The sequence below is a fragment of the Pseudonaja textilis genome, unplaced genomic scaffold, assembly GCF_049901715.1.
Source record: "Pseudonaja textilis isolate UNSWEBS1 unplaced genomic scaffold, rPseTex1.2 PTEXSCF20, whole genome shotgun sequence".
In the NCBI taxonomy this organism is placed as follows: Eukaryota; Metazoa; Chordata; class Lepidosauria; order Squamata; family Elapidae; genus Pseudonaja; species Pseudonaja textilis.
In genome coordinates this window covers 1,524,817-1,547,805 of record NW_028262864.1, presented here as the reverse complement: position 1 = coordinate 1,547,805, position 22,989 = coordinate 1,524,817, and the positions used below count along the sequence as shown (strand labels likewise).

Here is a 22,989-nt window from a genome sequence, read left to right as displayed (position 1 = left end):
TTTGCAGCTGAATTTCTAATTCTTTGATTCTTTGTCCTAATTTATTTTGTTGGGCATATTTTTCTTTATTTCTTTTAGCAGTGTATGATATCGTTGTGCCTCTTATTATTGCCTTCATTGTATCCCAAATATTCCGTTTCGTAGTTGCCTCATTATTATTTTCTTTTAAAAAATAATCTAATTCCTCGTCAAGTCTATTCATAAATTATTTCTCTTTAAGTAGCTGTGTATTTAGGGTCCACCTGTTCCTTGGTTTCTTCCTACCTTTCCACACTATCTGAATCGGATTGTGATCTGCCCATTTGTTTGGTAAAATTTCAGTCTCTTTTAATTCATTTACTAACTCACCATTCATCCACACCGTATCGATTCGTGTCCGTGATTGGTGAGGATTGGAGTAAAATGTAAATTGCTTTTTCTCGGGGTTTAATTTCCTCCACATGTCTATCAAATTTAGTTCAATCATAATTTCTTCACATGTTTTTGGTAGTTCTCTTTTTTTCTTCTTTCCCCCCCCACTACTATTATCTTTCTGGTGGTCCACAATAGCATTGAAATCCCCCAAGATGCAAATATTCCATTTATCTAATTCCACTATTTTCCCATGTAATTGTTTAAAAAATTCCTTTTGGTTATCGTTAGGGGCATAAATTACCACTAGTAGAACTGGGGTTGATTTAATCCAAATTTGTAACACCAGAATTCTTCCACTGGGGTCTATCCAAATTGGCTCTGCTTTCATATCGTCTTTCACATATACTGCTATCCCTTTCTTTTTCCTAAAATCTGCTGGCGACGTACACAAATTCCCTAGCTTTGGGCATTCTAGATATTTTTCTTCTTCCTTCCGTATATGAGTTTCCTGTAAACATATCTGCATTTTGTTTAATTAATTTAGTTAATATTCTTTTCCTTTTTATCCTAGAGTTTAGGCCATTTATGTTAATTGATAGTATTTTATTTTCTTCGTCCGTCACCTAATTGACTCTTGCTCTTTGTCTTGTAGTTACTCCTGTCTCTCTTTGTGGCTGATTGTGCGTCTTCAGTTCTCTCTCTTGATGTTGTTTGTTTTTCGAATTCCTATGATTCCCATCTCTATTTTTTTGATAGTCTTGGTCGTCTTGCGAATTCGTTTCTAATTCATCTCTACTACTCGATTCTTCATGGCCTATCAATCGTTCATAGAATTCTTGGGCTTTTTCCACGGAGTCTACTTTAATTTTTCTTTCTTCCCAAGTGATTAGCATTCCCTCTGGGATTAGCCATCTGAATGATACCTTTTTGGTTTAATTGGTTCACCAATAATTTATAATCTTCGCCTCTGCTCTCTCACTCTTCTTGGGATTTGTTTAAGCACCAAGATTTCTTTTCCTTTATATGTAATTGTTTATTCTCTAGAAATGTTGTATATAATATCTCGAACTTTCCTTCTGGCAAGTCTCACGTGGACCTCTTTTGGATGTTTATGTCGTCTTGCATAATTTGTGCTCACTCTATATACTTCGTCTAACTCTTTCAGAATACCGTCCTTATCTTTGTCCAATAGGTCTGCTAATATTCCTGCCATCACTTGTTCTAAGTCCTATTCTTTAGATTCCATTATATTTTGGAATCTCAGATATGCTACAGCCTTGTCCATTTCCAGATATACCAAGGAGTCGTCCATTTCTTTACTCACATTTCTTAATTGCTCACCATTTCCAGCTTCCTTTCTGTTTGTTCCGTCCTTTTCTCAACCTCCTTTATTGTTAATTCATTCATTTCTAGTGCTTGCTGTATTGTTTCAATTTTTTGATCCAACTTTAAGATGTCTGATTTCATTTCTGCCTTTAAGTTTCCCATCTCTTCTTTTAGTTCCTTTGTATCAGCTCTTGTTTCGGTATGATTTTTCACCATTATTTCCTGAAGCTTCAGCATGGACTCTTGTAAAGTAAGAAGGGTCGATTGGATATTGGCATTCGTGATGTTAGGTTGTTTTTCTCCAGGTAGAGTTTCTTTAATTGTCTTTTGTGCCATCACTGAGGGTTATGGCATCGGAGTTGTTTGTATTGAATAAGTCTTCTTCCCAGTTTTAAGCGTTGTGTTAGTGACAGAGGTCATTTCTTGTAAAATTTGTTTTTGTTTTTGTATTATGTTAAATATGTTGTCCCAAATTAACATTCACTATTGAGAAGTGTCAGCTATAAATGGCCACTACACTAATTAATATGATATGTTACAGGATTAACCTCTCTTGTCAACATATATATTCTCCAGAACAATTTTAAAGCTAATTTCTAAATCAGATACCTGGATTTGTAGATCTTAATAATATATCAAATTCCTCTATTTAAATTTAAATACTATTAACCTGTATATCTATAAGTGCTATAAAATCCCTAATCTCAAAATAGTGTTATGAAATAATATTTCAAATACTTACAAATCTAAATGAAGATATATCAACCTTGCTATACAATAATTAATTAGTTAATCTGTAGTAATCACAATTAATCACAATTAATTATTTAATTCAATCTAATCAATGCCTATAATCAAATATCTATACCTAAATAATTAATGAATCATCACCTCCCTTTTTTGTGTGTGTTATAACCAAATATAAACTTCAATATTTAGTAATGTATCAATTAAATCATATATAAATTACGTTTACCACATTCAAAAATCAGTTGAGTTGGTGTCAAGAAATAATTATTGCAATCCGCAAAGTTTAAAAGCTTAAAGTGTCTTAATATAATTGTTCAGTTCTTCGAGATTCCTTCACCGAACGCACTGGAAGTACAGACTTGCTGAGTAATGTCTCTGATTTCACTGTCTCACCGCACTTTCGGCTGTAGCTGTTTCTCCTTTCATTTAAAAGTCTTACAAGTCAATTTTAGATTCAAATGGTCTCTTTCTTTAATAAATCTTCTCCACTTACTACAGCTCCAGTCCAATAGTCCAAAAAGAGACCAGTAAATTATTCAGTTTCATCCATGGAATATTTAAAGTTGTAATAAGACTATTTAATTCCTTACTTCAAGTCTCCCCCCATCTCAAGTTTGTCCTGCCAATTTTCCCCAAAATCCACAATTCAAATCTTTCAAAGTTCCCTTAAATTAAATTTGTTGTTCTTTCTTTCTTCTTTTTTTTTCTCCCCCAATTATTGTCAGTCTCTCAGATCCCTCTGATTCTCTTATCTTCTCTGTCTGATCACTCGCGTCCTTACCTCTTCTGTCTCACGAGCCCTTTCGCTTCGCCACCACTCATATCTGCTTTGGCCGCTGTTTTCGGGCTTCGCTCCGACTAAGGTTCTCCAATATTCAACGCTCAATCAGGATTGCAAATTCTTTCACTCGCACTCTTCATTCACCACAGTCTGTCACTCACTCGCTTCCTCTTCTGTGCAACGATGAAGACTTTAGGACCGCCATTACTGACAGTCTCTTGATGTCGGTCTCCACAGGGTTTCTCTACGTCGCAATGAGAATCACCTTTTCCACACCACGACTTGAGTCTCCCCACACTGGCACGCTTCTCTACAAGATGCGTGCACCCCTAAGGGTCACTCCAACAGCAAGAGGAGATAGCGTGAAACCCAGAATGAGCTTCAGCACCTCCGTTCCTCCATATCTTGTCACCGGAAGTCTCGGGAAAAGTAATTTTTTAGGGTGGAGGTCTGGTCCAATGGATCCAGTTTAAAGCCTCAACAAAATGTGAGAGCTTCCTGGTAGTCTTGACCATATTTCGTCCACAAAACCTTTAATTAGAAGCCAAAGATGTTTCAATGTGCTGGCAAAGATGCTGACAAAGATGTTTCAATGTGGAAATGGACCTCTAAACTAGGCCTCATTTCAATCTGATGCATCAGGTCTCTCTCTCTGTCTCTCTCTCTCTCATTCCCTCTCTCTCTTTCCCTCTCTCTCTCCCTTCCTTAATCTATCTACCTATTTTCTGCCCAGGCAGGCGTGGTCTAATCTGTCAAAGGCCTAGGCTAATCCTACATCCCCCCGTTTCCCCTTTCAGAGGCCCCGGCCCTTAGTCTCCCTGTTTCCTCCCCCACGACTGCCTCTTTTGTCATCCCACGGCCGTGACTTTGCCTTCCTCCTGCAGCTGGCTGCCAGGGAAGGCAATCCAGGGCTGAGCCATTGTTGTCTCTGGGCTTCCTGCCAGCCCATGTCACCCTTGTCACGAATGCCTGCAGCGGCCACATTTTTTTCGGTGCAGCTGGACTGCATAAATTAGGCATGACTCACTTAATCATCTTGTTTAGCAACAGAATTCTGGGAGCAACTGTGGCCATAAATTGAGGACTATCTGTGATATTTGCTGTAGCAAATAGGAAAGGGTATTTTCACTGGTTCAATTGCTGAACTTCATTGATAGAAAACCAGAGACACTGTGGAATGAAATCAATTTTATTTATTTCCTATGTTTATAGTACACCTTAATTGTATATTACTGAAAGCTGTGTTCTCTCTCCTTTCTTCCCCACAGCAACCTTGTTAGGTAGGTTCACCTAAGAGAGAGTGACCCAGGCAGCTTCTCCAGATGAGCTGTTCAGAGCATCAATTGATTGGGAGATGCTTATGTCACTCCTCTGATAGGCTGGGCTTTAATTGTGAGGACGCTCCTCCTTCTCTATGGGACTCCTCCCTAGCGTCCCCAGTTCTTGCTCAGCCTTCATGGATATAGGCAGCTTTCATTCCTTTCCCTTGGCCAGAATAGCAAAGACTTCAAAAAGAAAAAAACAAAAGGTTTGCCTTAAGCTCTAAAAAAATTCTTTAAGGCTCTTCGTATCAATGAGCCAAGAAGCTCCCTATGGCATATAACATCGAGCCAAGGGAGTTCACCGTAGTATCGGGGAGTAATCTCCTTGCCCCCAGGGCAATCAGAGGCGATAACGCCTCAGCTGCGTGGCTAACAACCCACATTTATTAGCCCATGCCATTACGACCTTTTCAAGCTGAGCCACTGCGATCGCTGCCGCCTGCGTTCGCTGGGCACGGCTCCATTTTAAAAGGGTCCAAGGCTTCTCTCTCTCTCCTGGGAACACAGTCTGGGGTGGGGGCATCAGCACCCAACTGCCCCACCGCACCTTTTTATTCAGGGGGAATTCTGCAGTATCGACTCCCCACAAGGCATGGAATTGCTGCTGAACCGAGTTTACTCATTACGAGCCAAAAGAGATAGTGGCTGGAGCCATTATAGACTCACTAACCACGTGGTGGTGATCTGCATCTTATTTCTGGAACTGTGAGAGGCTTTTCTTCCCCCAAGCAGGGGTTTCTTCTTGAAACCCAGGGAAATCACCCTGAGATAGATAGATAGATAGATAGATATATTTATATTTATATTTATATTTATATTTATATTTATATTTATATTTATATTATATATATATATATATATATATATATATTTATATATATATATTTATATATTTATATTTATATATGTGTGTGTGTGTGTGTGTGTGTGTGTGTGTGTGTGTGTGTGTGTGTAATCACCCTGCCTCTGTTTAGAGCAGGCCCCTGGACTAGCCAATGGTCCATATATATGTATGTATGTATGTATGTTGTGGCTCCGATTCCTGAACCTGCGTTGTTGGAGGAGGAGGTCTTCCTCCCAGGACCTTCCTCTTCGGTAGTGCCTTCCTCCCTGATGATGCCTCAGGTTTCAGCAGATAGCCGAGAGGGACAGCCTGAGACTAATCAGGAGGAGGAGGGCATATTGGAGCAGCCTCTGACAGGGGATCAAGTGGACAAATGTTGGCTTGATCCTAGGCAGCGTCACAGGAAGAGGTGTGAGCTGCAACGTAGGAGACGTGGGCAAATCAGAGAGTGAGCTGACTCATTGAGACACACGCCACAGGGGATAAAAGTGGGTGTGTTTTCTCTGGAAACTGTACGGGACAAAGTTTTACTTTTCTGTTAGGCTTCGGTGTGTTTTGTTTCTTGTGGTCTGCGTTGGAAGCTTTAGTGATTAATTCTTCTGGTTACCTTGTCGGACATGGCAGGCAACATTTGTTCTACTGCCAAGAACATTGTATGTATAAAGGAATTAACTCTGTAAATACTGAATCTTCTTGCTTGCCTGTATTTGTCGGAGTTTGGACTTTTCATCTTCCTTGGAAAGGTGAGACATAACATTTATATTTATTTATATACATAGATACATACACACACACACACACACACACACACACACACATATACACACACATACATACATATAGATAGATAGATATAGATAGATATAGATATATACTACAGACAAAATTAGTAAGATACTGCACAGACATCACATCAAGACTGCCTTCAAAACAGACAGAAAAATAGCAGCCATCCTTAGAAACCCCAAAGATAAAATTGACCTGGAAAACCAAGGCATATACGAAGTCCCCTGTGCATCATGCCCGGCCACATACATTGGACAGACCAATAGAAGAATAAGTACCCGCCTGGATGAACACAAAAATGCAGTCAAAAGCTGGAACACACTTCCTCACTAGTCCAACACATGGAAGCCACAGGTCATAGCATCAACTTCAATGGCACCAAAACTCTAGCCACTATAGAAAACCCCAGCCACAGAATCATCAGAGAAGCCATAGAGATTGAAAAAGACCAGAAAGCATGAATAGAAGAGATGATTCCACCAGACTGTCAACCATTTGGAAGCCTGCACTCACAAACAAAAAAATCTCCACACCACAAGCCAGGCAAACACCTGGGCACAGACAGATCCCCTGATACCTCCAGCTCAAACACACCCCAACCAGGCACCCAGATGAAACCTAGCTTCCTAACTAATGATAGCCGTCCATTTACCCGGGAGCCAAGCTGCACTAAAGGCCTCCAATAAAGTAACACAATGTTGCCAGCCAATCAAGAGACAAAAGAGCCAAAAACAGACAGGAGATATTAGAAACACCAATCAAACAGAACACAGCGAAACTCCAAGACCAATAAACACAGACCAAGACTCCCAACCAATCAGGGCGAAGAAAAACCATTCTGGCACAGCAATAGGCTGCCCCAAATTTAAATCTGAAACCAGTATAAAAGCCTGACTCACAGATGAACACTATACAGAAGCCTGATGATGGCAGATGAGATTCTGCTGAAACGTCACACAACTTTAAAAGCACAGCTACTATGACGTGGGAAAATACCCTAGCAAAGCCGAATGCCATACATGTAAGTACCCAGAAAACTTAAGAAAACACACACACACACACACACACACACATATAATATATTTCTTGCCTCATGGGCTTTAGATCAGAAACTACAAGGGCAAGAAATAATAACCCCAGAGGACACTCCAAGCCATCACAAGGTATGTCAAAACAGCCTAGAGAGACCTCTAAGACTGCAGAAAAGGATGCCAAGAGAGCCAGATAAGCATATTAAAAAATGCATGGGGGAGGTTGAACAGTAGTCTCAGTCCTCTTCCCCAGCCAGGCCGGTCCCAGTTCCAGACACCTTGCCACCACCCCTGGATCTCTCACTGCCATCCAGGAGGGCATCAGAGGGACCGGTTCAACCCAGGCCTTCAGCATCACTACCTGCCAGACAGACAGCTGCGGGACTACGCCAGGATACCTCCTCCCAGAGAATATTCCTGACAAAACGAAGGCCTGGATGGAGATGGTGATTTGATGGGGCATCGCAGCCAGGGTACAGCAGACGTTGATGGCTAGGCAGCCTCCACTCTCCGACTTCGATTCTCACTCGATTCAGTCGCTATGCAGAACGGACCTTCATTACAGCAGGTACCTCCTTCAGAGGAGTGTTATATAATCCAAAATACACATTCGTACAGGATGAGGGAGAACTAGAGGGCCAGATAGAACAGGTTGAGGAAGGGTCTACTCACGACAGTAACCAAAACCTGTCAGAGGCGGATCCCCTAAAAAAGGGGGAATGTCAGACCTTGAAGGCATTAAGCCAGACCAACCAACCTTTACGGGTCTGTTTTGCCCTCAACCTTTCAGATCTCTGTTGTTCAAGGCAAAAATTACTGCCCACCTTGATATCCCATCCCCCTCGGCCCAACAATCTTTACTGCAAGGGGAGTCAGACGATTTGATCTTCTCCCAACCAATAATGGAAGAGGAAGTCATACCTGTCCCGCAGATGTTCTTGGACCTTGTCCAGAAACAAGGGGCTGCTTCAGTGGCGTATTCCCCTCTTACAGGATATGATAGAAAATTTTTAATGTGGCTTCTGATTTCTCTAAATTTCTCAATACCACAGTAGTAGATGAACCAGTGGTGGCATTATCCTCCTCCTCTGCAATTCTAACTGAAGCAGAGGAGTCTGTCAAGCCACAAGACAAGACAAGACAAGACAAGTGTAATTGTACACACAGAATTTGTCTTGGTGTAAATACTCTCAGTGTACATAAAAGAAAAGATACATTCATTAAGAATCAAGAATCATAACCTACAAAACTTAATAAGATAAATAGGGCCGAGTTGTCTCTATGTAGGGCACATCAATCAGATGCGTGGGCCATAAGAGCGTCAACTGCCACATCCTTTTTCACTAGATTGTCTCTCAGATAGCTCCGGCATCTGAGGGAGATCATCCCAAATTCCAATATCAGGGCACACAAGGACATCGCCAAGCTAGTAGCGGCTGCAGAATTCTCTGTGGATGCTACATTCAATTCTGTCAAATTATCTGCTTGAGCCATGATATCTCAGGTTACAACTCGTTGATTGCTGTGGCTCAGACATTGGCAAGCAGATGTCAAACACAGATGGAAGCTTGCTTCCTCCCCAATATCAGGAGATAAATTGTTTGGCTCTGCCCTTGACCCACTTCTGATAGAGACAAGAAGCAAGAAAAAGGTCCTCCCATCTCTTTTTCGTATATCAGAAAATAGATCTTCCCAGCTTTTTTGGAGAGGTTCCTTCGTACCCTTTACCAGGGACATTTCTCTCCAGATGCCAGAGAGCATCTGGGTACAAGAATAACCAACAGTCATAGTTCCAATCTTGGAGATAGATACCAAAGGGAAGGGCAGACCAAAAGAACCTTTCAAGAGACAGGAAACAGAGGTTTCCGATGCACCAAATAGGCCTCACAACTGTGCCCCTATTGGTGAAAGGCTAAGGCCTTTCACAGTCAGATGGGATTCCTCTACTGCTGATTCCTGGGTTAGAGATACCAGAAGATTCAGCCTGGCTATAGAATTTTAGTCCACTCCTCAGAACTTTTTCATGACATGCCCTCTCTCCAGGGATCCTGTTAAAAGGAGCCTGATGGAGACAGCTACTGTATTAATCATTTATTGGAGATCCAGGCAACTCCCCTGTGGCACTGGATCAGCAAGGGCAAGAGTTTTATTCACTATTTTTTTCTACTCCCAAAGAGTTTGGGGGAATGGGGGCAATTTTAGATTTAAAACAACCTAATCATTCCCTAGTTTATAGGAGGCTTAAAATGAGTACACTGCAGTCCATCCTTCTGAGCATAAGAAAGGGCGATTTCTAACCTCCGTTGACTTAATGGAGGCCTATCCCCACATTCCAATTAGACCCTCACAGAGCAAAATTCTCAGATTTTGTTATAATAACATTTTGAATATGTTGCCCTGCCCTTTGGGTTATCATCTGCCCGAGGACCTTTACGAAGGTTCTGGCAGCTCTGGCCACCCATCTCAGGGGAACACCTGTGAGAAGGCAGTGTTACTTAGATGACATCTTGTTATTATCATCTTCATATAAACAGGCCAAAGGGGAGGCCATAGCATCAGTCATCACCTGGAGAGGCTTGCGGTCCATTTCTCATCACCCACGCTTACGCAGCTTCTTGCGCGTGACTACAAACTTACGGCCTCTAGTAGTGCATTGATATCCCACGTGGGACCTAGACAAGGTCCTTACCGCACTCACGAAAACTCCTTTTGCGCCCCTGAAGACTACGAATCTCCATTTTCTAACCTACAAGGTGGTTTTCTTGGTTGCAATAACATCGGCCAGTCGAATCTCGGAACTAGCCGTCTTCTCAGTTAGATAGGAGCTCTGTATTTTTCATACAGACAGAGTGGTCCTTTGTCCAGATCCAACGTTCACCCCATAGATAAATTTGGGTTTCCACAGACCACAGGAATTGATACTCCCAAACATTTGTCCGAGGCTGACACAAACTCTGGTATGCCAATGGCACAGTCTAGATGTAAGGTGAGCTCTCTGCATATATTTAAACCGCACGGCGTGTTTTAGGAAAACAGGCTTTCTTCGTTTCCTTTCAACCACCCACCATTGGGTGCAAGGTCTCTTCCTCAATGATTGGTGGGTGGCTGAAAACACAATTACCAAGTCCTATGAGACACAGTCTCTTCTGGTACCCAGGGGCATCACTGCTCCTTCGACCAGGAGCGCTGTGACAGTGGCAGCATGACCACAAGCGCCAATAGAGGAAATTTACACAGTGGCAACATGGGCCTCTCCATCACCTTTTATTCGACACTATAAGATTGAGGTGTTCACCTCTGCGGAGGCTGCTTTTGGCAGGAGAGTGTTACAAAGGGTCCATAGGGACCAAGAGGGGAGTCCGAACCAGACAGAAGCCCTCCTGTAGGACATGCCAAGCTTTGGTATGTCCCAATCAATGGATGCTCTGAACAGCTCATCTGGAGAAGGGGCGTTGGTACTTACCTGACACGCCCATTCTCTGTGAGCTGTGAAGAGCATCCATCCCCACCCTTATTCATCTGGTGGGATGCTATTCCAGCCAAGTACTAGAAAGGCTGAAGAAGAAGAAAGGTTTTCATCACTTTGACTTCACCAAAACTGGGGACGCTAGGGTGGAGTCCCGTGGAGGAGGAGGAGGAGCTTCCTCACAATTAAAGCCCAGCCTATCAGATGAGTGACAGAAGCATCTCCCAATCAATGGATGCTCTTCACAGCTCACAGAGAAAGGGCATGTCAGGTCAGTACCAATGCCCATTTAATCCCCAATTGAGCAATTCATGGTTTCCCAGTTTCTCAGTCAAAATTAAGGACAAAGACCACAGAATTTCAGAGAGCTGTTAGCAGAGACAAGCAGTATTAGAACAATATCTGTAAAGACACTGAAGAAACAGACATGGAAAACCAAGGAAAGTTACCCAAAAGTTCTCTGAACTCAGAAGGATGTCACAGCCACAAATTGGGTAGTAAAGGATGCTAATGGACAGATAGTAACCAGTTCAAAGGAGATCAAACAAAGATGGAAGGAGTACATGAAAATTCTATACTGTACAGTACAAATGTCACCATCCTTAGAAGATATTCCTTATATACCCCTTTCTTTCTATGCTCGATCATAATTTATGAACTTTGAATATTGCATCTTGAAATCTAGCCCGGTGTAAACTGGAGATGCTGAAGGTGTGGTTAACGACTTAAAATTTGGTGTAATTTTCCGATGCAAACCTAAACCATCAGGATCGTTAATAGGTTACCTAACCCAGATAATTAGGTTAACTTATGCTGTGCTTCAGCTAATCATGATTTAGCATGAAAGACAGAGGTTTTCCTTTGCTTTTCAAAACCTGGCCACCTTTTTGCTGGAAATCTTGGCGTAATGAGGGGGCACACATATGTCTTGCCTTCCTCGCAACCCACCGTTGGCCCCCAAGAGAACCCTCTTTGTCTGCCTGAGGAGGAGGCTTTGTCTCTGGCCACCACCAGAGGGCTCTGGGTGGCACTGGGGAAGAAGTCCGGCTTTCCATCTCTCTCGATCCGTGGCTCTGGGTGGGCATCAGGTGTTGAGCTTTCTGGGTGACTCGGAGGCAGCGGCAGACCAGGCCCCACCGCGGGTCCATCCTGCCAGCCACCGGAGACCTTCCTTGCAGCCGGCTTGACCCGGCCCAGGTGGGGACCTGTCGTGGCTTGGTGCAGGTAGCACTTCCGGGATGGGAAGGGTGAATCCTGCCTGCAGCGCTGCACTGATCCCCTGTGCCTGCAGAAAACCTCCAGCTGCCATGTATTTTTTTGGTGCGGCTGGACTCCAGCAGCACCGAAAAAAACACACAGCGCCTGCATGCTTTTTGGAGCAAAAATTACTGACCTCCGACTTTGCTTGCTCTGCTTCTCCAATGCACTGCTGTGGCTGTCAGCGATTGTTGCACATGCACATGATGTTGCACATGCACATGATGTTGCGCATGCGCAATAAGGACTGGCTGGCCAGGGAACGGAGGAGTGGGCGGAGAGGAGCATGGCCAGGCTGGGGCTCATTTTACCGGTTCTCCAACTACTGGGAACAGTAATGAACCGGTAGAATCCCACCCCTGAATTGCATATTGCGAGAGGCCCACCTCCAGCGCCCCCCTGGCACTTCTTAGTGCCCCACTGCTGCCCCCCTTGCCTCTTAGTGCCCCCCAAGGCTTCCCACTGCCCCCCAGGGGGCAGTACCGCCCACTTTGGGAACCACTGGTCTACATGTTTAAGAGCTGGAGAATATGATGTCTGTCATGCCACAGCATATAACTTATTACTGTTGTTGCTCTCTAGCCCCATCTAGTGGCCGGAAAGACAAATACCAAGTATATTGTTTGAAGCTGACCCCACCCCTTTACCATCAGCCTGCACTCTCAAAACAAGTGCACACTGGCAAGCCAGACTCCATTTCCTTTAGCATTTGGAGAAGGCAGAAGCACAAAGATGAATCCATCTTAATCTGTGGCACATGGTCATCCAAGGACAAACCCATCCCACACACACAGCGTCGCTGGTGAGATTTAAATTGCTTGTATTTATTGTTATGTTCAGCAGTAACTTAATACTGTCTACCTTGTATTTGGTTCTCACTGTATGTATCCCTATTTTCCCCAGTTTCACCATATCCTATTCTTTTAATAAAGCATCCAGATCTACGCACACGATCTGTTTTATTGGAAGATAGGTGGGTTTAGCTGCATGTCGAGCTGCACACAGACTAATCTGAGGACAGAACAATGTCCTATTTTAGCTCAACTTCTGTACTAAAGCTGCTTGGTGCTGTGAAACTAAAACTGAAACTGAAAGTCCTTTCCTCTACTTGTGTTTTGCATTTGGAACAGAAGTCTTTTCAGGTCGGGAGGGGGAGGAGAACTCCTTAGCATCAGACAGTGTTAATAATAATATACGAAATACTAATGCTCTGATGGTCATTTCAAAAAATCCTTTCTTAGTGAGTACCTAGAAGCCAAGAGGAACATACGTGCCAAATTTCAAGTTTGTAGGTCTTCAGTGATGCAGCACCCAAAACTTCTAAAGGCAAACCATTCCTATGGTTTATTGTTCTGCCAGGAAATTTCTCCTTAGTTGTTGTAGGTTGTTTCTCTCCTTGATTAGTTTCCATCCATTCTTGTCTTGCCTTCTGGTCTTTTGAAAAATAGTCTGACCACCTCTTCTTTGTGTCAGCCTCCCAAATATTGGAATACTGCTATCTTGTATTCCTTTTCATTAGACAAGACATACCCAATTCCAGAGGTGGGCTGCTGCAGGTTTGGACAGGTTTGCTCGAGCCCCTTGTTCCGATTCTGCGCAGCTTGGAGAACCAGCAAATCGACCACTGGCTGGACCCGCCTTTGCCTGTTTTTGGGCCATTTTCGGCCATTTTGGGGGCAAGAAAAAGCCTGAAAAGCCCCCCAAAATTGGCCTGAAAATGGCCAAAAAATAGGCTGAAAAATGGGTGGGGGCGGGGCCAGCCAGTGATGGAATTAGCCCCAACCAGCTAAATCCTACCTGTTCCTTTGAGGCGAGTGGCTGGAAGACAGGGCTGGGTGTGATGAGTGACATCACCCACCCAGTCACATGACCAATCGGCCACGCCTACCCAGCAAGAGAACCAGTTGTTAAAAAATTTGCAGCCCACCACTGCCCAATTCCTACAACTGTTCTTCATATCTAAAGTCTCAACATCTTTTTTATATTGTGTGACCAAAACATGATGCAATATTCCAAGTGTGGTTTTACCAAGGCCTTATAAAACACTTCATGTGATCTTGATTCTATCCCTCTCTTAATGCAGTCTAGGATTGCATTGGCTTTTTGGTGGTTGCAGCACTGCTGGCTCATATGTACAGGTGAAACTCAAAAATTAGAATATCGTGCAAAAGTTCATTTATTTCAGTAATGCAACTTAAAAGGTGAAACTAATATATGAGATAGACTCATTACATGCAAAACAAGATAGTTCAAGCTGTGATTTGTCATAATTGTGATGATGATGGCTTACAGCTCATGAAAACCCCAAATCCACAATCTCAGAAAATTAGAATATTACATGCAATCAATAAAACAAGGATTGTACATAGAACAATATTGGACCTCTGAAAAGTATAAGCATGCATATGTACTCAGTACTTGGTTTGGGCCCGTTTGCAGCAATGACTGCCTCAATGCGGCGTGGCGTGGAAGCTATCAGCCTGTGGCACTGCTGAGGTGTTATGGAAGACCAGGATGCTTCAATAGCGGCCTTCCGCTCTTCTGCATTGTTCGGTCTCATGTCTCTCATCTTTCTCTTGGCAATGCCCCATAGATTATGGGGTTCAGGTCAGGTGAGTTTGCTAGCCAATCAAGCACAGTAATCCCACAGACATTGAACCAGGGTTTGGTGCTTTTGGCAGTGTGGGCAGGTGCCAAGTCCTGCTGGAAAACGAAGTCAGCATCCCCATAAAGCTCGTCTGTGGAAGGAAGCAAGAAGTGCTCCAAAATCTCCTGGTAGACGGCTGCATTGACCCTGGACTTAATGAAGCACAGTGGACCAACACCAGCAGATGACATGGCTCCCCAAATCAACACAGACTGTGGAAACTTCACACTGGACTTCAAGCATCTTGCAGCGTGTGCCTCTCCATTCTTCCTCCAAACTCTGGGTCCTTGGTTTCCAAATGAGATGCAAAAGTTGCTCTCATCAGAAAAGAGGACTGTGAACCACTCAGCAACAGACCAGTTAACACACTTCTGACGTTGTTGTTCAGGAGCGGCTTGACAAGAGGAATACGACATTTGAAGCCCATGTCCAGGATCCGTCTGTGTGTGGTGGCTCTTGATGCACTGACTCCAGCCTCAGTCCACTCCTTGTGAAAGTCCCCAACACTTTTGAATGGCCTTTTCCTGACAATCCTCTCCAGGCTGCGGTCATCCCTGCTGCTTGTGCACCTTTTTCTTCCACACTTTTCCCTTCCACATAACTTTCTATTAATGTGCTTTGACACAGCACTTTGGGAACATCCAACTTCTTGTGCAATTACCTTTTGAGGCTTTCCCTCCTTTTGGAGGGTGCCAATGATGGTTTCTGCACAACTGTCAGGTCAGCAGTCTTTCCCATGATTGTGATTCCTACTGAACCAGACTGAGAGACCATTTAAAGGCTCAGGAACCCTTTGCAGGTGTTATGGCTTAATTAGCTGATTAGTGTGGGACACTTTGTGCCTAGAATATTGAACCTTTTCACAATATTCTAATTTTCTGAGATTGTGGATTTGGGGTTTTCATGAGCTGTAAGCCATAATCATCTCAATTATGACACATCATGGCTTGAACTATCTTGCTTTGCATGTAATGAGTCTATCTCATATATTAGGTTCACCTTTTAAGTTGCATTACTGAAATAAATGAACTTTTTCACAATATTCTAATTTTTCGAGTTTCACCTGTATTAAAGAATCACTAATAAGACCAGAAACAGGTGTATTCAGATGAAAAAGGAAGAATCTTGATGGTAGAAACAATGATCAACCAAAAAAAGACATTGATAATAGCAATATATGTAGCAAATAACAAGCAAGAATTTTTTTTTATTAAATTTTTATTGGTTTTTAAGACAAACAGACAAACAAAACATAAAAACATCAAGCCATCATCCATATATATACATACAGTGTGTCGGTTGGTTTACAAATTGTTTTGTGCTTCCATTTCGTAGTCTTCAATTACAATTACATTGTATATAATCTCATATTTTCAATCAAATATTAAATACATTAATATTGTTAATCAATGATTTGACTATACTTTAAAAAAACAATTTTATTGGTTTTTTAAAAACAAACAAAACAGACAGAACATAAAAACATCAGCTCTCTTCTATACATATATACAAGCAGTGTGTCGGTTGGTTCATCAGTTTTGTGCATTCATTTCATAGTCTCAGTTACAGTTACATTACATAATAACTCGTATTATCAATCCAAACTTATATATCCTAGTATCACTATTAGAAAATCATTTGACTATGATTTTATTCATTCATACTTTATGAGATAACTATAATTTAGGTAGTTTATTCTATAACAAATCATATAATCATACCAAATCTATCATAAAAAACACTTTATAGATATGATATCAAATAACAAAAAAAAACAAAAAACAAAAAAGATATTCCTTATTATCTAACATTCTAAACATTCTATTATTGTATTTTATCATCCAACCATTGATAGAAAAGGTCCCAAATTTTATAGAATTGTTTATCCTCTTGCTCTCTAATTTCAAATGTCAATCTACTCATCTCAGCACATTCCAATATTTTCTTAATAATTTCTTCCTGCAATGGTATTTTCTCATTTTTCCAATTTTTAGCAAATACAATCCTAGCTGCTGTTAATACATTTACAATTAGATATTTCAAGTCTTTACTGTATGTATCTGGTAAGATTCCCAATAAAAAAAAACTCCGGTTTCAAATCTATGTGTTTCTTTGTCATTGTTTCCAACCACATGCGGATTTTAGTCCAATATTTTCTAGCATCCTCACAAGTCCACCACATATGGTAATATGAGCCAGGTATCTGATGGCATTTCCAGCATTTTTCAGATTTATTCTTGAACATTCTTGCTATCCTTGTCGGGGGAAAGTGCCACCTGTAAAACATCTTATACAGATTTTCTTTATAAGCTGTGGACATTGTCATTTTATAATTTTGCGACCATAGTTTTTGCCATTTCTCTAAATCAATCCCATATCCAAAATTCTTCCCCCAAGCAATCATAGTTTCTTTAACTTGTTCTTCCTCTAGCTTAATTCCCAGTAAATAACCATATAATTTTTAATCACCTTTTCATCAGTACCTGTCAAAATCTTATCTAGATCAGTCTGTTTATCATAAAATCCCTCTGTTTTAGAATCTTCATCATACCTTGAGTGTATTTGCGCATATGAAAACCAATTCATCTTTATACCTTGTTCCTCTAGATTTTGTATTGATTTAAGTTCACCCTTTTCATCCAATAATTCCCCATATCTAACTGTTTGTTCCTTCTTATAAATTATAGGATAAGAAAATGCTTCAATAGTCGATAACCAAACTGGAATTTTCAAATAACATTGTCTTTTAATCTTCTCCCAATTTAACCACAAAGACTCCTGTATATAATGTCTTCTAAAATAACCCTGTATTTTAGTTCCCTTATACCATAAAAAGGTGTGCCAACCCAACAGCAAATCATGACCTTCTAGTGTCAACAATCTGGTCTTTCTTAATGTTATCCATTCCTTGACTCACATCAAATTTGCAGCTTGGTAGTACAACTCCCAATTAGGCAGGCCAAAACCTCCTCTAATTCTAGCATCTTGCAAGAGTTTTAGCTTTATTCTCGCTTTCTTACCTTGCCATATATACTTCAGCACAATTTTATTTAAGTCTTCAAAATAGTCTTTTCCAAGCCTAACTGGTATTGTTTGAAACAAATATAAGATTCTGGGTAAAATATTCATCTTTATTGTTGAAATTCTCCCTATTAATGACAATTGTAAGTTTTCCCATTTCTTCAAATCTAAGGCTATCTGTTGTTTACGTTTAATATAATTATTCTCTTTTAATGTACTACTTCTTGATGTCAAGTATATCCCCCAATACTTGACCTTGTTCGTGACTTGGATTTTCAACAGGTCTGCCAATTCTTCTCTTTGTCTTAGTAGCATATTCTTTGTCAAGATCTTTGTTTTATCTTTATTTATTTTCAGACCAGCCACCTCGCCATATGTCTCTATCTTTTCCAATAGTTTTGGAGCTGTTTCTAAAAGGTCTTCCAAAATAAAGGCTAAGTCATCCGCAAAGGCTTGCAATTTAAATTCTTCCTTTTTAATTTTCATTCCTTTTATGCTTTTGTCATCTCTGATATTTCTATTCAACACTTCCAAGGTCAATACAAATAGCAAAGGAGATAGGGGACATCCTTGTCTTGTGCCTTTTCTTATATTAATAAAATCTGTGAGTTCTCCCTCCATCATTACCTTTGCCGTTTGCTTATATGGCTTCTATTGCTTGAATAAGTTTTCTGGCAAAACCCATCTGTTCCAGTAGTAGTAACATAAATCTCCAGTTCACATTATCAAATGCCTTTTGAGCATCTAGAAATATCAAAGCCATTTGCTTTTCAGGATGTGCCTCATAGTATTCCAAAGTATCCAGGATTACTCTCATATTGTCTCTAATTTGTCTCTTTGGCAGAAATCCATTTTGGACTGGATGAATAAAATTATTAAAATATTTTTTAAGTCTTTCTGCTAAAATTGAAGCAAAGATTTTATAGTCTGCATTTAATAAAGAAATAGGTCTATAGTTCTTAATTTGCAGTGGATCAGCCTCTTCTTTTGGAATAAGTGTAATATAAGCCTCTGACCATGTTTTAAGTATCATCTTCTTTGACATAGCTTCATTCATGACTTCTAACAATGGAATGCTCAATGATTCTTGTAGTGTTTTATAGAATTCTGCCAGAAAAAAAAACCAAAATAGTCCAAGAACATGGATGGAAAAAGCAAAAATCCCAGTGGAAAAAGGGAAAAAAAAGAAAAGGAAAAAAATTCTGAGGCTTTCCCTTTAAAATAAAAAGCAAAAATAAAAATATTGCTAAAATAAAAGTTTACAGTAAAGCTGGTAAGGAGGGGGTAACACAACTAAAAGAAGATAAGAAAACACACTGCACTTTGTTTAATTGTCCAAGGCTCTTATTATGACTCTCTTCTCCACAAGCTTCAAAGCCAAGCCTCAAGTGTTAAATTGTTGATAGAAGTCCAGAAGAACACCTGTAATAATATTCTGCCGTGCTCTTCCCTCTATCTTATCAAGTTGAAATGTCCTTGAGAAGGAGTCTTTCACAGTTCTCTCCACTTCAAATAAAATATTTTCAAGCCTCTAGTTGGCAGTGTTACAAAGTTTCTTAATTCTCACTTTCCCCCTCCTCCTAGGAAAGCGTAATTGAGGTTAAAAAAGAAGAAAAAATATATACATGTATATATAAGAAGAAAAGTAACCAAAGGGAGCCTCTAGTCTAAAAAAAAATTAAGAAATCAAGAAGGAGAATAAGAAAGTAAATATATATATAAAAGAAAATTCAGTCCGGTTAACTGCTAAGTCAATAAAGTCCAGTAAAAAAAAAAGTAAGAAAAAAAAAGCCAAGCCTCACTTTGACGTCTCCCTTTAAAATTTGCCGCTTATTCAGTTTTGTCAAAAATCTCACAGGTTTCTTCTTATACTCAGAGTGTCCTTTCAAGTCTCAAAATGTTAGTAAAAAAGGATTCTTACCCAGCCGACACACTTTCTCTTTCAGCCTCTTCGCTTCCGGAGCTGTCCTGACTTCAGCAGCTTTGGGGCTTCCTCTCCGCCGCCGGCAAAAGGGACTTCTCCTGGGTCAACCAGGGACTTTGCGGTGTCCCTGGGATCCACAGGATATGCCCTTCACGATCACCGTCTCTGCGGGACGGTTTAGCTCCGTTTGGACCAGCCAAGGGCGAAGATATCGGCTGCAATCTTAGAGCTTGATTGCACACCGTACCGTCGCGATGCCAGCTCCTCCCCTCTCCCAATAATTTGACTATACTTTTATTCATTTATGTTTTACAAAATAATCCATATTTTACTTAATTTGTTTTATAACGGTTCATATTATCATCTCAAATCTATTCTGCAATCATTTTGTAGATATAATAAGAAAAGAATACATCTTTATATATTTATTATTTTCTAAGAATCTACATATTTCATTACCATGTTTTATTGTCTAACCATTGATAGAATAGATCCCAAATTTTATAAAATTGTTTAGCATCTTGTTCTCTAATTTCAAATGTCAATCTACTCATTTCAGCATATTCCAATATTTTCTTAATGATTTCCTCCTGTAATGGTATTTTTTCATTTTTCCAGTTTTTGGCAAATACAATCCTAGCCGCTGTTAAAACATTTACAATCAGGTATTTGTTTCAGGTAAAATTCCCAATAAAAATATCTGTGGTTTCAAGTCTATATGGTTTTTTGTTATTTTTTCCAACCACGTGTGGATTTTCGTCCAATATTTTTTAGAGTCCGCACAAGTCCACCACATGTGGTAATATGAGCCAGATATCTGATGACATTTCCAACATTTTTCAGATTTATTCTTGAACATTCTTGCTATTCTTGTCGGAGGAAAATGCCACCTGTAAAACATCTTATACAAATTTTCTTTATATGCTGTTGACATTGTCATTTTATAATTTTGAGACCACAATTTTTGCCATTTCTCTAGATCAATCCCTTATCCAAAATTCTTCCCCCAAGCAATCATAGTTTTTTTAACATGTTCTTCTTCTAGTTTAATTTCTAATAAATATCCATACAATTTTTTTTTTGTAAATTTTATTGGTTTTTAAAAACAAAGATAAACAAAACATAAAAACATCAAACTTTCTTCCATAGGTATATAAACAGTGTGCCAGTTGGTTTACAAATCATTTTGCACATCCATTTCGTAGTCTTCAATTACAGTTACATTACATAAAAGCTCATATTAATCAAAAATTAGATACCCTAATATCATTATTAATCATTTGACTATAGATTTATTCATTCATATTTTACGAGATAACCATAATTTACTTGGTTTATTTTATAACAATTCATATTATCCTCCCAAATCTATCCTAAAAACATTTTGTAGATATAATTTTAAAAAGTACATCTTTATATATTTATTATTTTCTAAAAATCTACATATTTCATTACTGTATTTTATTATCTAACCATTGATAGAAAAGGTCCCAAATTTTATAAAATTGTTTATCCTCTTGTTCTCTAATTTCAAATGTCAATCTACTCATTTCAGCACATTCTAATATTTTCTTAATGATTTCCTCCTGCGATGGTATTTTCTCATTTTTCCAGTTTTTAGCAAATACAGTCCTAGCCGCTGTTAATACATTTACAATCAGGTATTTCAAATCTTTGCTATATGTTTCAGGTAAAATTCCCAATAAAAATATCTCTGGTTTCAAATCTATATGTTTTTTTGTCATTTTTTCCAACCACCTGTGGATTTTAGTCCAGTATTTTTTAGAGTCCGCAAAAAGTCCACCACATATGGTAATATGAGCCAGATATCTGATGACATTTCCAACATTTTTCAGATTTATTTTTGAACATTCTTGCTATTCTTGTCGGAGGAAAATGCCACCTGTAAAACATCTTATACAAATTTTCTTTATATGCTGTTGACATTGTCATTTTATAATTTTGAGACCACAATTTTTGCCATTTCTCTAGATCAATCCCATATCCAAAATTCTTCCCCCAAGCAATCATAGTTTTTTTAACATGTTCTTCTTCTAGTTTAATTTCTAATAAATATCCATACAGTTTTTTAATCACCTTTTCATCAGTACCTGTCAAAATCTTATCTAGATCAGTCAATTTATCATAGAAACCACCTGTTTTAAAATCTTTTTTTTTAAATATAGTTTATTAATTTTTACAATTAAAACCAGTCACAATACATACACAAATAAGCAAAAGAAAGAAAAAGAAAGAAGAGAGGAGAGGAAGAGAGGGAAAGAATTTTGAGAAAACAAAGAAAAAGAAAGGGGGAAGAAAGAAAGAAAGGTTACAAGGTAAAAAGTATTCTTATTTTAACAGTTTGCAAGATCTTCTTTTGTTTTCATAACCTTAACTTGTGTCATATAACCACACCTGTTTTTAACTTAAATCGCTACCTCGTTATTATGGGTTGATACTTTTATGCCTTATGATATATAATTTATCTTTGGTCAATCCAATTATACCAACAATTCCAGCTATTGTAGTATAGTGAAGTGTCTTTGTTTTTTAGCGCCAAAGTCCATTTATCCATTTCTGCGCATTTTGAGATTTTTTCAATAATCATTTCTTCTGATGGAATTTGAAGTTGTTTCCAGTGTTGAGTGAAGGCTAATCTGGCCGCTGTTAAAATGTGTGTTGTTATGTATTTGGCTTTTTTGGAAATTTGCTTATCAAAAATCCCTAGTAGGAAGGACTCTGGTTTGTATTCGATCTTCTCTTTGGTGATTTCTTCCAACCAAGTTTTGATTTTCTTCCAATACTTTTGGGTTTCTGCACAAGACCACCACATATGGAAAAAGGTTCCTTCTTTTTTCCTACATTTCTAGCAATGCGGACTCATTTTGGGGTGCATCTTCGCTAACCTCGAAGGGGGGAGATGCCATCTATAAAACATTTTATAAAGATTTTCTTTGTATGCTGCTGATTTGGTAATCATTGTTTCTGCCCCAAACTTTCTCCCATTCCGCTAATGTGATGCTGCGCCCTACGTTCTTACTCCAAGCAATCATACTTCCTTTTACAATTTCTTCTAGTTCTGTTTCTAATAAGTAGTTATAAAATTTTATTTTTTTTATTTGATCCTAATAAAATTTTATCTAATAGTTGCAGTTTGTTATTAATTCCGAATTCTTTTTTGTCTTGTTTGTATCTGCTTTGAATCTGAAGGTAAACCCATTGATCAATTTTATGTCCTTGCTCCTGAAGATCTGGCCTCGGTTTCAAATTTCCTTGTGGGTCTAATAAGTCTTTGTATTTAATCATTTTGGTAAGCTCCAAATTGTTTGGGTGAATCATTGCCTCCATTGTTGAAATCCATACTGGTACTTTTGTATAATGTTTTTTCCTTATTTTCCTCCAAATTGTTAATAGTGCATCTCTAATTAAATGTCTATGGAAATATTTTTGACTGGTTTTCCCTATGTCCCATAGAAAAGC

General features: G+C 39.5%; 1 protein-coding gene across 1 annotated transcript in view; it reads left to right on the top strand.

Moving 5' to 3' along the window:
* Positions 1 to 12,114: 12,114 nt before the first annotated feature.
* Positions 12,115 to 22,989, top strand: part of LOC113452438 (proline-rich protein 12-like) — a 190,440-nt gene continuing 179,565 nt past the window's right edge. Inside the window, exons 1-2 of the mRNA XM_087918903.1 lie at positions 12,115 to 12,187; positions 12,821 to 12,890. Coding sequence (XP_087775029.1) covers positions 12,115 to 12,187; positions 12,821 to 12,890 — 143 coding nt within the window. The remainder of the gene's footprint in view (positions 12,188 to 12,820; positions 12,891 to 22,989) is intronic.